The sequence below is a fragment of the Arctopsyche grandis genome, chromosome 10 (genome assembly GCF_051622035.1).
Source record: "Arctopsyche grandis isolate Sample6627 chromosome 10, ASM5162203v2, whole genome shotgun sequence".
Lineage (NCBI taxonomy): Eukaryota > Metazoa > Arthropoda > Insecta > Trichoptera > Hydropsychidae > Arctopsyche > Arctopsyche grandis.
The window spans coordinates 10,438,824-10,451,350 of NC_135364.1; the positions used below are offsets into that span (position 1 = coordinate 10,438,824).

A 12,527-nucleotide genomic window follows, 5' to 3' on the forward strand; every position below is an offset into this window, starting at 1 on the left:
ATCCAGGTATACAGGCTAGCGGAAGTTCCTTTTGAGTTCTTGCAGCCGCAATAAAATCTTCCTTCACGTACCTGTTGATGAATATCACTAAAAGTAGTTTATCCGAAGAAGTGTGGGTGGGTACTCTTGCGATATAATTGATTTGCGATTTTGGAGATCGAGTCAAAAATATTGAAGACGTTTTCATTGTTCTTACAAGGAATTCCTTTTATTTCAACATTGTTGAGCCTTAATCTCTGTTCATTGCTTGCGATTGTATTTTGTAGGACATCAACAAGATTCTGAAGTGACTCAACGCCTTTTACTTCATCCTCTATTGCGCTTATCCTATTTTCAGCCTCAATGATCCTTGAACTGTTAAATTCACATGTTGCTTTGAGGTCACAAATATAAGTTTTTTAATTTTTATGTCTTCTGCAAGAGACGGCAGGCATGGATATGTTACGTTTGATATCAAGGATCTCCTTAAGTAGTGTATCCAATGACGGCGAAGGTTGACAATCTATGAAATTCACTCTGCGAACGAGAATGTACGGGCTACCCACTTGAAACTTGAAATGATACTTTTTTTGATTATTATGAGTATATTTTATAAGTACGATTTAAAAATAGCACTTCAGGAACAAAATTTTTTTTTTTTGGCAGATTTTTTTAAGACTGTTTACTTTTAATTAGATATTATTTATGAAAGAGCTAATACAATGCGAATGGCTCATCGATCGACAGCAAACTGAAAAAAAATAGGTTAAGGCCTATTAAGATAAAGTGGGATGAGACATTTAAAGTCTGGTGTCTTTCTGTTGGTAAAATCGCAACATTCTACAGTCTTAATCTTGTCAATTCTATTGCTTTTAGTTGAAAATTCGACAATTGAGTTACTTTTTGATTCCCCGTCTTACAAAATATTTGATACAGAGAGAAAAATTTACCTAAGCATGTGAGCATTGTTAATTTTATTTTTCTTTATTAATATCAGCACTAAAGATCAGCAATTGATGAATTAAAAGAAACCACGAGCAAATACAGATCTTTGAATTTGCAGTTGAAATTTTTTCTTAAAAATGGATTTCTCGAAATTGTAAGTATGTACATATATATTTTATTGGACTTATATATTCTACAATATTTATATGAATACATTTCTTATATAAATATATTCTTTACATTTGTATACAAATAAGAGTATTCAAACATTCGTTGAATGTAGACATAGCTATATTTCAATCCCAAATACTTTAGGGCGAAATCACACAGGAAGGAACGCGGCACAGGTTTTTTATAGATACTTTTAAACATGCGAAAAAAAGGTGGCATACCTTGCACGCCCAGCACACACCGTCCAAAAATCACCCTCTGGGATGTTTTCGGTAAAATTTTAGCCCTGAATGTATTTATCCTTGCTTGACAGTGATCGATAACGGTGTATCCCATATTTGAAGAAATGTAAGAGAACCCCCACAGCGGGGTGCCAAGCACACGACGTGCCATTCTTCCCTGTGTGATTTCGCCCTTACTTGACTTTATAGTCACACTCACTATGTTTATATTTATTCTACGAATCGAACGTTCTGAACGATGAAGACAGTGCTGATGAAAATCAGCTTTTGTAATTGAGCCTCTTCGGATCCAATAAACAAGTGTTAACAGAAATTGTAAGTTGATATAATTCGATCACATGGTGGAACCGGTATATAATACAAGTCGTCAATAGAAAATAATTTACTAGTATGAAATATTTTAAAAATGCTTTTATTAGAACAAAGAAAAAATATGTATTTGATGTTAGATTTGTTTTTTATACCTTATATTAGTTTCTTGTTAAAATAATTTGCCTAGTTATCTTTTATTTAATAAGAAGTTCAATTATCATCATTCAACGACAAATTTGATTGCGTTTCTTTTTCGTGCACTTTCATATGACCTTTAAGAGTGCATTTTTGTGTAAAAGCTCTATTGCAAATGGTGCAAACAAAATTTTTAACGTTATTGTGAATTTTCATATGCTCACTTAAAGTATATCGCATTGCAAAAGATTTCTTGCAAACGTCACAATTAAATTTTTTTACATTAGTGTGTTTTATCATATGGCGATTTAATGTGGATTTAACGAAGAAATATGCAGAGCACACATTACAAGTGAACTTTTTTTCCCGTAAATGACTACTTCTGATGTGACGATTTAAAGCATTTGCTTGACAGTACCGTTTGGGGCAAATTTTGCATTTATACTTTTTCGGTTCTTCGTTGTGGACGACAGCTAAGTGTTTGCATCTTGAGTAATATGATGAAAACGTTTCAGTACACTGCGGGCATTTGTGTGTGTTCCGATTGTGACGCTTCATGTGTTGCTTCAAATTATCAACGCTCTTGTATGTTTTATTGCAAATTTCACACGTCTGTAAAGGTGATTCCTCGTGACGTCGAACGTGGTTTACTAAACTAGTTTTCGTTATGCAAAACTTACCACAAACTTGGCAAACATAATTGGGAAAATGGACAGACATGTGACGTAATAGTGTAACATTGGACGCAAATGTTTCATTACAAATTTTACATGTAACATCAGTTTTATCTAATTTGAAGGGTTGCTCATTAATATCTTTCGGTTTCTTGTCTTTGGTTTTCTTTCTGTTGTATTTTTTGGATATAGTATTTAATTTTTCAGTAATAACGCTGGAATTATTTAAAAGTTCATTACACTTTTCTTCAACATTCATAGGTTTAACTTTTAAATTGGTTTGATTTTTAATGTTTTTTAACTTCTTGCAATCGTTTTTTTTTCGGTCATATTTTTTTGATGTACTGACTATTTTTTCAATAACCACATTGGAATGATTCAATGTTTTACTACATTTGTCTTCAATATTCATAGGTTCATTCTTTAAATTGGATTGATAACCATCATTGCTCGTTTGACAGTAATCAAAATCGCTGTCATTCCCAGATGGTCCATCATCAAAAGTTACTTCAACTTTGTGAACGTCCCAAGTTACTTTCTTCGATGCAGATTGCTCTTCAGCAAAATAATTGCAATTTTTCAACTCTGAAAGTAAAACATATATAAGTAGAATTAGCCAGTCTTTTGTACATACATATACATGCCTCTTTTGTTTAAATAAAATCTTAAATTATACCTTTTTCGATAGATTCACATGCGACTTCCACTTGAAGTCGAAATAAAAAAGCTTCTCTCAATCGCGACACGCAACTGTCGCAAATCATAAATAAATTCATATCGACGTTTTTATCTTGAGATATCATCTAAAAATAAAACAGTTGCACAATCAAAATCGGCATCCAAATTAAGAAATCGCACACAGACACAGCGCGCTAGTCTGAATATCTAGAACCGAATGTGCGTGCCTTGCGTCTGTGCGCATCTCGTGTCTTAATTTGGATGGGCTATAAGTTTACTAGCCAACTAGCCGATTTATAATACACAAAAAAATATTACACTAACTACAAAAGCAACGACAAAATATTAATAGTATATTTACAGAGTTCATTACATGTGTAGCTGAGCTTTTATACGGAAAAGCGATTGAACCAAAATGATTGGAACTATTCGTATTATATATATACAAAACCCATGTTGGTTTTGAGTAAATTTGACTGTTTTTCCATATTAACAATTTTTAGTATGTAGTACCTTAATACCGTAGCATTTATGTATCATGTCTGCGTAAACTTCCATTTCTCCATTATGAGGGTGTGGTAGCAATAAGCTACGTAAGCTGGATCCGCTTAAACAGCAGCAACAAACACTTCCAAACACATACATGACCCCATCAACGGCTGACAATTTGACACAATCGCTGTCACTTTCGATTGCTACGCCCAAATAACCCTATTTATGAGCATTGTCTATGAAATTTATTCATGAATGTGCTATTACCATCTCGAGTACAGGAATTCCTTTACAAATATCTCTCATATTTATTACAAATAGAAAATTTATGTTATTTAAATGCTACGTGAGTGTGGCTTTTGTACAGAAATGTATAACACCATATAATATTTAAATATTGTTATGTATACTAAAATAAGAGCTTAGTAAAGAACTGACGGTTAAGTGCAATCGGATTAAGCCAAGGCGCATCCCTGACACCGTGCGACCGTTATAATTGGTTTCGAGGATTATCTGCAAACGAGGATTCTGGAAGTAAGCTAAACAATGCGGCGATAGCGGTACTCGATCGCATTCCAATGGAGTTCTCAGAAGTGACCCATACCGTGGGTCTGAGTGTCGTGGGAATGCATATCCGAGTACGTGACCATAACAATAGGTAAACAAATCGGAAGTCGAAGATGTCCTGAGAGACATATCCCTTGTAAGGCGATATCAAGACATTCTGGACTGAGCACTGCCAGTGCGTGTATCTCCTTAATCATCAATAAATGCTGTGAATTAATAAACGACTTTGGCCTTTTACTTGGATCCTTCACCCACCCCTACGCAACAATATTTTATACCCTCTTACGATTATACTTTTTTTCATTTCTTACATTTTCTTCGCCTTTTTACTAAGCCGATCCAGCGCCTTATAAGACTATTTAATCCAACAACTTTGATACAGTTATAGGACAGGTGAAAGGTTTCGACCGTTTCCCGGCCTATGGAAAATCAGTTGAGTTTGAAAGAGGATCGTTTATTTTCTTTCAATTGTTACAATGGTTATTTTATGTACGAAGAGGTGTCTTCGGAGATGTGATCTGGTTGAACTTCAGAGGTTCACTCTGTTGTTTGTGGCTGCTGTATCGCTTTATATACCTTTTGGGTTGGAGCGTACCGTGTGCATATCCTTTGTCTTCATTTCCAGAACATATGTGTTAGAAACACGTGTGACCTATTTTCGAGGCGCGTGCTCGGTACATGTGTGGTTTTATGGGTTCAGCGCCAGGACGTTGTTAGTTTGAGAATGCGAGCGTGTGCCACGAGTTAATGACTTTTCACGTGTAAATGTCTTTGTTCTCAGGGCTCGTGTCCTCGTGACACGTGTCTTATCCGTGTGTTGACCTGTCTTCAAAACGCCGGGACGTCGTTCGTGTGAGAATGGGGTCACGCGCCGTGTGTATTTGGGGCACGTATGTTCGATGCATGCGATGACCTTTTTACGAGGCGAGCGTGCTACACGTGCTGTTTATGATCGAATGATGAACTCTTTCTTCTGAAATGGTCGAAGAGTCGTTGACTGTGAGTTCATGCGTTTTTGGACAGGATCGATGATGAGATCGCTGGTTTTGATATAATAGCACGAGTTGTACTATATTCCTACACAGTATTGGTGTATTTGCTTTGCATGTTTATTTACACTAAGCCAAACCAATATTGGCCTCGTGTAAATAAGCATTCCGAGACAATGGAATATTCTTAGGGCTGGGCCGCACCGTGCGACTTGTGAGCAACTTGGTTGCGGGTGACCAGACCAATGCATGCAGGTAGATGGGACATGCCACACCCGTCAATTTGTTTGTCGCACACATTTCCATACATTTTGTCGTGTCGCGCAACTAGTCGGCCGACAAAGTTGCACGGTGCGGCCCGGCCCTTAGGGGAGTTATTAAGCAATAAGCATTATTGTACACTAAGCATTTATCTCAGCGTTGGTCCAACGTCAATATAATCGATGTTTTTGCATGATAGCAACACTTAGTACAACTGTCAGAATGACGTCTTCAACGCCCATCTCAGTAAATTCGAAAATTTGTTGACGCGCGGTATGTGTCAAAGATTTATCGAATTGAAATGAAATTAGTCATCAATGATCGCTAATTTGCTCACTAGTGTAATCATTATTCATTTATTTCAGCTGCTCCCACAACTTGTTGCTTTGATTTTATACACGCAAACATTACCATTCTTGAACTCATTATATCCGTGCGTAAAATATTTTTGACAATTTACTGATGCAATTTTACACTCTTACCTGAATGAGAACCTTGTTTAATTCACATTGTTGCGAGTTTAATTTTTTTTATGAACTTAAACTAATATTATTGTAATAATTACTACCAAAAATATATTACAAGCCAAACACACCCCAAAAAATAGCATTTCTCAAAAAATAACGAAAAGAAAAAAAACAATCGACAGAATGATCGATACTATAACCAAAACAAAATTAGCATATGATTGCTTTTAATTGCTATCCCTCTTTGTAACACGATGGTTCAATCAGCAGTTTTTAAATGAAATATTTTTATCTATTAAAACGTTTAATCGAAAAGATTATCCCATATAATATGAAGGACAATAATAAATAAATATAATATTCAATGTTATATAAAAATACATACATACTTGCACGCAAGCTTTAAAAGAGAAATTTAGAATGTATGTATATTTGTACTTTATATCATATGAACTCGGTTTAAGTAGCATTATCAAGAGCAGTTATTATGGATTATTAAAAAAAAAAACTAGATTTTTACATCAATAAAAGTTAAATGACTTTATTTTTAGAGCCTGGTGTATACAATCAATATTTAATAATATTATATGACTATGAAACAATCAAATGGCAAATAAATCGTTGATATGGCATTGAATCTAATAAAAGGTAAAAACTAATACTAATAATTTTATTATTCTTAATACATACGAAAAGATTTTTTTTTCGTTAACTTGCGATTTGTTACTTTGCAGTCAGGAAAGATAATGGAAATCCAAGCAACGCGTCTATGTCAGATCTTGATGACAGTAAAATGGATGTACTGAATGATATATATTTCCCAACTTGTGTACCTGATAAATTTATTTCAAAGAATAATGTGGTCGACATCAAAAACGAAGGTTCTTGTGACTACACATCTCTTAAAAAATGTCCTGAACCTTCAACTTCCCAAGAACCTTCATTTATAAAACAAAATAATTCATCAACACATCACACTACGGAATCACAAAGAAAAAGTTCTGTCACATCAACAACTCAGTTTCAAGAAGTACTCTCTTTCAACAAAGAAATTATCATAGTTCCATCTACAGATGATTGTAATATCGAAAGTTCTCAAAAACAGAAAGAAAAGCGAGGAAATCGATGGAAAAAAAAGCGATCCAACTAAATGGAAACAAAACGTGGCTAAGAAGCAGCGCAGCTTATGTTTACCTTACACTATTAAAAACAAAATGCGTGATGCCAAAGCACCGAAAAGCGTCAACTGTAGTACTTGTCGGTTTAAATGCGCTGAACACTTTACCGAAGAAAATAGAAGATTTCTATGTGCAAATTATTGGAAATTAGCAGATTTTAAACTGCAGAAGGACTTTATTCTGTCATCGGTTGTGTCATGTCCACCTAAAAGGCGACTCGAAACAAGATCGAGCAACAGGAAAGCAAGAGTTGACTCCAAACAATATTATTTTGAGAAAGACAATGCTAAAATCAGAGTGTGCCAGACCTTCTTTAGATCAACTCTTTCGATATCTCCCGATATTATTCTTAATGCTTTTCAACATAAAGGACCATTAGGAACATACGGTGGTATTGATGGTAGAGGTAAAAAACCACCAGCTAATAAGACCAGTCCTGATATCCTAGCTTTCGCTAAACGCCATATTGAAAGTTTTCCCACGATGGAATTAAACTACTATAAAAAATCAACCAAGCGAAAATATTTAGATGGCACACTGAGTATCACTAAAATGTACGAGTTGTACGTTGAAAAATGTAAAACAGAAAATAAAGAATTTTGCTCTGCTATATCGTACCGGAGAATATTAGGAAATGATTACAATTTATCTTTTTTTAGGCCTAAAAAAAATCAATGCACACTTTGCACTAAATTTAATCAAGCGTCAGACGATACAAAAATTGAATTACAAACAAAATACGATCAACATCAGTTGAGTAAAGAAGAATGTAATACGGCAAAAATAAATGATAAGAAAAGGGCAACAGGCAATCCTAACTTTGTATCCTTAACGTTTGATTTAAATTCCGTTTTACAGATTCCATCGGCAGATGCAAGTCCCATGTATTACAGCCGCAAAGTTTCAACGTACAACTTAACAGTTTACGAATCTATGGCTCCGAATAATGTATTTTGCTTTTGCTGGACTGAATTGAATGGGAAAAGAGGTAGTTCAGAAATTGGAAGTTGCCTTTTTGAATATCTCACGAAATATCTTCCGGATCATGTCACTGAAGTTTCAATGTTTTCCGATTCGTGCGGCGGTCAGAATAGAAACCAACATTTAGCAGCTTTAATGATGTATGTAGTTCAAGTTACAAATATCAAAATTTTAGAACATAAATTCCTCGAGAGTGGTCATAATGATATGGAGATTGATTCTATGCATAACAGTATTGAAAAGGTTAAAAAGTATGTATCCGTGTATACAATGCACGACTGGTTGTCAATATTTAACGTTTATAGACAACGAACTAAAGCTAATTCCACGTATCAAACGCAAGAAATGAAATTTAATAACATTCTCGACTTGGAGGATTTATCAAGGAGGCTTATAAAGAACACTTTGGATATTAATGGTGAAGTTGTAAAATGGTTTAAAATCAAGTCCTTAAAATATACTAAGCAAAATTGGGGTGAAATACAATATAAATATAAACATGCTGATCAATATAGCACAATAAATGTTTTCGATAGTTGTCAAATCCAAATTCCAAATAAAGTAAAAATATTATATAAAAATCAGTTACCCATAAGTGAAGCCAAAAAGAGAGACTTGGTGAGTCTTTGCCATTCAAGTGTAATTCCAGAAGAATTTCATGCATGGTATCTAAACTTGCCCACTTGCTCTCAACTAAAAGACACCTTACAAGAACCGTGCGTTGGTGATGAAAGTGAAACGGAAAATCCCGATGAATGAACTTTTCCATTTATGATTATTTTATTGCATATAGTCATTTTATAATATATGTATCTACATACATATGTACGCAAATAGTATTTAAGTTATTCCAATAAAATGTTTATTGAAACTACACCAGTATGTGTACCTTGTTGTCAGATATCAGACCTCTAAATTGAAGCTTATTTGAATCAGTTCCTTTTTGTATTCCGTGAAAATCAATTAAGTGTATTCATTCGGTTCAAATATATTTTCAAATATAAAGCTATACATTTTTCATTTGTTTTAATTTTCAAACAAAATATAGAATTGTACTGCTTAGTGATAAAAATGTTTTATGTTTTGTATTACAGACAACAAATTGTTTTAAATAACCTTTATATGAAATACTTTTTACTTCATTTCAGTTTAAGACATCGTTTACTCGATCAATGGCAATATACATATTTAAGACCTCTTCATCCCGAAAGAGTGATTATTTGGTGTGCCATTTAGATAAAGCAATAATTTTTTTCGAAAATCGAATGAAAATGCAATGACTTCTCCGTGCCTTTATGCTTCTAATTTTCAGATATATTTATTGGTAGGCACGAATATATTAGCTATTTACCAAAAACGTAAACCTAAACCTAAAACAGAAATTCATATATTTTTTTCAATTTTATTTACGCAGAATGGGTAATAAATAAAATTACATCATTTGACTATTAAATACTGTATTATTTCCATTCTTTAACAAAGAACATCAGTAGCGTTGCACATTCAACAACACTGGACATTCTGATTTAAAGGCAGTTGCTAGGACATTGTAGATCAGACCAGTTATCTGAAAGTCCACTTCGTGCAATTACATACGAATAAATAAAAATCGATCATTCAAGCTTTGTATTTAATAAATGAAGATGTTTGACATTTTCAGATAGGTTTTTGTCAAGTAGCCTTCTATTGAACTTGCTTGCAATGAAGACCTAAATTTGTAGCTTAACCATTCACGTCAGCTGGTTTCTACATTTCGAATTTATTTTCCTAGATACTCTTGTGATCTCACTGTTCTTTAGTACTTTCACTGCTATTATCCTTAACTTTGTCATGTACTTTCATGTGCCCTTTTAGAGTGCATTTTTGTGTAAACGCCCTATTACATATTGGACAAACGTAATCTTTAACATTATTGTGGATTTTCATATGTTCTTTTAAAGTGGACTGTCTAGTGTAAGATTTGTTGCATTGTTCACATTGGAAGTTTTTAATGCCAGAGTGCTTCATCATGTGTCGTCTAAGTTCAGCTGCATAGTGGAAATGTTGGTGGCACTCTTGGCATTTGTGGTTTCGTTCTTGCAAATGAGTTTTCTTCACGTGTTCAGTAAGAGCGCCCGACATTAGAAATTGTTTTGGACAAAGTTTGCATTTGAATTTATTTGGTTCATCGTTGTGGACGTCGATTAAATGTTTGACTCTCATATAAAAAGTTGTGAATCTTTCTGGACATTGGGGGCATTTATGCAGATGTTTGAAGTCGGAGTGATTACGCATGTGCAACCGTAAATTTTCTGAACCATTATACGTTTTGTTACATATTTTACATGTTTCTATAGTGTCTCTTCTATGATGTGAATTCACATGCATTGTCATATGCGGTTTTGATGGACAAAACTTACCACATATATGGCAAATGTGATTGGGAAAATGTATAGACATGTGACGTTTAAGCGAATTGTGCCAGGCAAAAGTTTCGTTGCAAATTTTACAGATAACATCGTTTTTATTTAATTGAAACAACTCCTCGCGTGTTGTTATTCTTCTTCTTTTTCTTTTAACATAAGTTATCTTAGGAAGGGTATTTTTATTTTTATAACTGGTTTCTTCGTGTTCGATTTCATTCACCGTTGAAACGACATTACCTTCTTTTTGCCTATTGTCAATATGTATTTTTTCTATCACGTTCGTATTATTTTGGAAGGCATTATCAACTGCAGTGTATGAATCACTGAATTCGACTTTTAAAGTCTCGGATGGTATACAAAATTCTTCCCCATAATCATCAATAGAATATAAATCACCGGTATCATTATCAGAAAGTTCTTCAACATTATTCATTTTGTCCGAATTACTAGTATCTTGACTGAACGATTTGCAATTGATGAACTCTATAACCAAAAACAATTTACATGTTATCTCAATTATATTATACATATGTACAGATCGAATCACAGTAAGATTGAAAATAATGGAAAAATGAACTAAGAAGCTCGATAAAAATATAATATAATGAGAGTTTCTTCAAGATATTTGAATGATTTACAATTCTGAATACATCAGATAAAACTTCTCAAACAAAAAATAAGAAAAGGGAAATGATTTAATAATCTTCCATTAAAAATTGAATAATGAACAACTAATAACTATTTATGAGTATGTGTAAAAATTTTATACTTGCCGTTTTGAAAAGATTCGTGTGCAATTTCAACTTGAAGTCGAAATAAAAACGCGCTTCTCAATCTTGCCACACACGTATCACAAATGAGGTATAAATCTTTCGGAATGTCGTAATTTCCAACGAAAATCTAAAAACGTTGACAAAACTTTTGAAAATGGACTCAATTTATAGGAAAAAGTCACTTTAAATCGGGGACTAAAACGAAAAATATATTATTTGTTTGTGATATCCTTTCATATTCAGTGGGAAACAGTTTTACACTTTTTAGATTGTCATAAAAAGATCAGTAGAAAGTTAAATTCACAATTTTAAATATTATTAATAATATTGCTATATTATCAATAATAAAATAGTTACATATTTTACTGACCAGTTTTTTCATTTTCATTTTTCTTTCAATTGAGGTTTGTTTAGTGTACTTAAATGCGTTGTGGAAGTAACTTTACACTTAAGTCAATTTAACATAGATTTAGAAATATTTGTTTGAATTCTACAGACATTATTTATAGAGTGGTATATTAACACAGGAGTCAATTTATATTCCCATTCTGGCTCAGATATTTGATTCAATGCGATGTGTTCAGTATTATGTAAAATTATTTATGTACCTACTTATTATTTATGTAGAACGAAATAAAATTGTTATTTAATTTTCTTAACGTGTTTAGTCCCCGTTGGAAATACTATGTAAGAACCTGAATGCCATAGCATTTATATATCATGTCTGCATATATCTCCGTCTGTCCATTGTGGGAATTAGGCAATACTAAACTAAGAAGACTGGAGCCTCGAAGACAAAAGCAGCAAGCCCCTCGCGTTCTTGCATTACAAGTAGACATCACAACGATGTTTGACAGCTAATAACACTTCACAACTAGATCTGTCAAAATTGAACTGACTCCGGTGTGAGATACGTTATATGAAGTACCACAACGAAGGAAAACATGTTAAAAAAATATAATACTTATTATCCAAGCGTTGTAGAATTTATATGTATTAATTTAATCTAAGATATGAAACATTTGTATATGTATATCTGAAGAGCGAGCGTCAGCTCTGACATATGTCTGAATTTTGGCTCTAACCTCTACAATATCCACCAAATAAAGTAATTCACTTGATTTCGAATTATTTTAGTATTTAAGAATCTGATATATTATATTATACTTTTAATAATGTCTTCAATTCAATTCAATACAATTTTTAAATAATTAAAGTTGAACCTTTATTATCTGGATTATATAAAACAATTCAACAGTAAACGGATTTTGTGACACA

The 12,527-nt window shown here is 33.3% G+C and overlaps 3 protein-coding genes across 7 annotated transcripts; 1 reads left to right on the plus strand and 2 right to left on the minus strand.

The window, feature by feature from the left end:
* Window positions 1–1,540: 1,540 nt before the first annotated feature.
* Window positions 1,541–3,865, minus strand: LOC143917789 (uncharacterized). Its single transcript, XM_077439373.1, has 3 exons — window positions 3,650–3,865; window positions 3,135–3,261; window positions 1,541–3,043 (listed from the first exon to the last, which is right to left on the minus strand). Exons 1-3 carry the CDS (start codon window positions 3,779–3,781, stop codon window positions 1,860–1,862), a joined length of 1,443 nt encoding a protein of 480 aa, XP_077295499.1. The 5' UTR covers window positions 3,782–3,865; the 3' UTR covers window positions 1,541–1,859.
* Window positions 3,866–5,505: 1,640 nt separating this feature from the next.
* Window positions 5,506–9,521, plus strand: LOC143917974 (uncharacterized). 3 transcript variants are annotated; one of them, XM_077439613.1, is made up of 4 exons: window positions 5,640–5,718; window positions 5,811–5,878; window positions 6,464–6,560; window positions 6,647–9,521. In XM_077439613.1, the coding sequence occupies exon 4, from the start codon at window positions 6,986–6,988 to the stop codon at window positions 8,828–8,830; it is 1,845 nt and encodes a 614-aa protein (XP_077295739.1). In that variant the 5' UTR covers window positions 5,640–5,718; window positions 5,811–5,878; window positions 6,464–6,560; window positions 6,647–6,985; the 3' UTR covers window positions 8,831–9,521. The 3 variants fall into 3 exon arrangements, with proteins under 3 accessions (XP_077295738.1, XP_077295740.1, XP_077295739.1); XM_077439612.1 differs by lacking the exon at window positions 5,811–5,878 and having other exon boundaries at window positions 5,506–5,786; XM_077439614.1 differs by lacking the exon at window positions 5,811–5,878 and having other exon boundaries at window positions 5,638–5,718.
* Window positions 9,112–12,331, minus strand: LOC143917975 (uncharacterized). 3 transcript variants are annotated; one of them, XM_077439619.1, is made up of 4 exons: window positions 12,214–12,325; window positions 11,945–12,068; window positions 11,250–11,376; window positions 9,112–10,959 (listed from the first exon to the last, which is right to left on the minus strand). In XM_077439619.1, the coding sequence occupies exons 2-4, from the start codon at window positions 11,969–11,971 to the stop codon at window positions 9,857–9,859; spliced, it is 1,257 nt and encodes a 418-aa protein (XP_077295745.1). In that variant the 5' UTR covers window positions 11,972–12,068; window positions 12,214–12,325; the 3' UTR covers window positions 9,112–9,856. The 3 variants fall into 3 exon arrangements, with proteins under 3 accessions (XP_077295745.1, XP_077295744.1, XP_077295743.1); XM_077439618.1 differs by having other exon boundaries at window positions 11,945–12,143; window positions 12,214–12,312; XM_077439617.1 differs by having other exon boundaries at window positions 11,945–12,331.
* Between the last annotated feature and the right edge of the window lie 196 nt (window positions 12,332–12,527).

What these genes read in the sequence shown, in the direction of transcription:
- LOC143917975 (XM_077439617.1), bottom strand. Translation starts at nt 12,088, where the DNA reads ATGTCTACTTGTAATGCAAGAACGCGAGGGGCTTGCTGCTTTTGTCTT. An exon ending in ATAAATGCTATGGCATTCAG is followed by an intron (nt 11,377 to 11,944) that starts GTTCTTACATAG and finishes CAACGTTTTTAG; the next exon opens with ATTTTCGTTGGAAATTACGA. An exon ending in ACACGAATCTTTTCAAAACG is followed by an intron (nt 10,960 to 11,249) that starts GCAAGTATAAAA and finishes TTTTGGTTATAG; the next exon opens with AGTTCATCAATTGCAAATCG.
- LOC143917974 (XM_077439612.1), top strand. Translation starts at nt 6,986, where the DNA reads ATGATTGTAATATCGAAAGTTCTCAAAAACAGAAAGAAAAGCGAGGAA.
- LOC143917789 (XM_077439373.1), bottom strand. Translation starts at nt 3,781, where the DNA reads ATGTATGTGTTTGGAAGTGTTTGTTGCTGCTGTTTAAGCGGATCCAGC. An exon ending in ATAAATGCTACGGTATTAAG is followed by an intron (nt 3,262 to 3,649) that starts GTACTACATACT and finishes TTTTATTTTTAG; the next exon opens with ATGATATCTCAAGATAAAAA. An exon ending in ATGTGAATCTATCGAAAAAG is followed by an intron (nt 3,044 to 3,134) that starts GTATAATTTAAG and finishes TTTTACTTTCAG; the next exon opens with AGTTGAAAAATTGCAATTAT.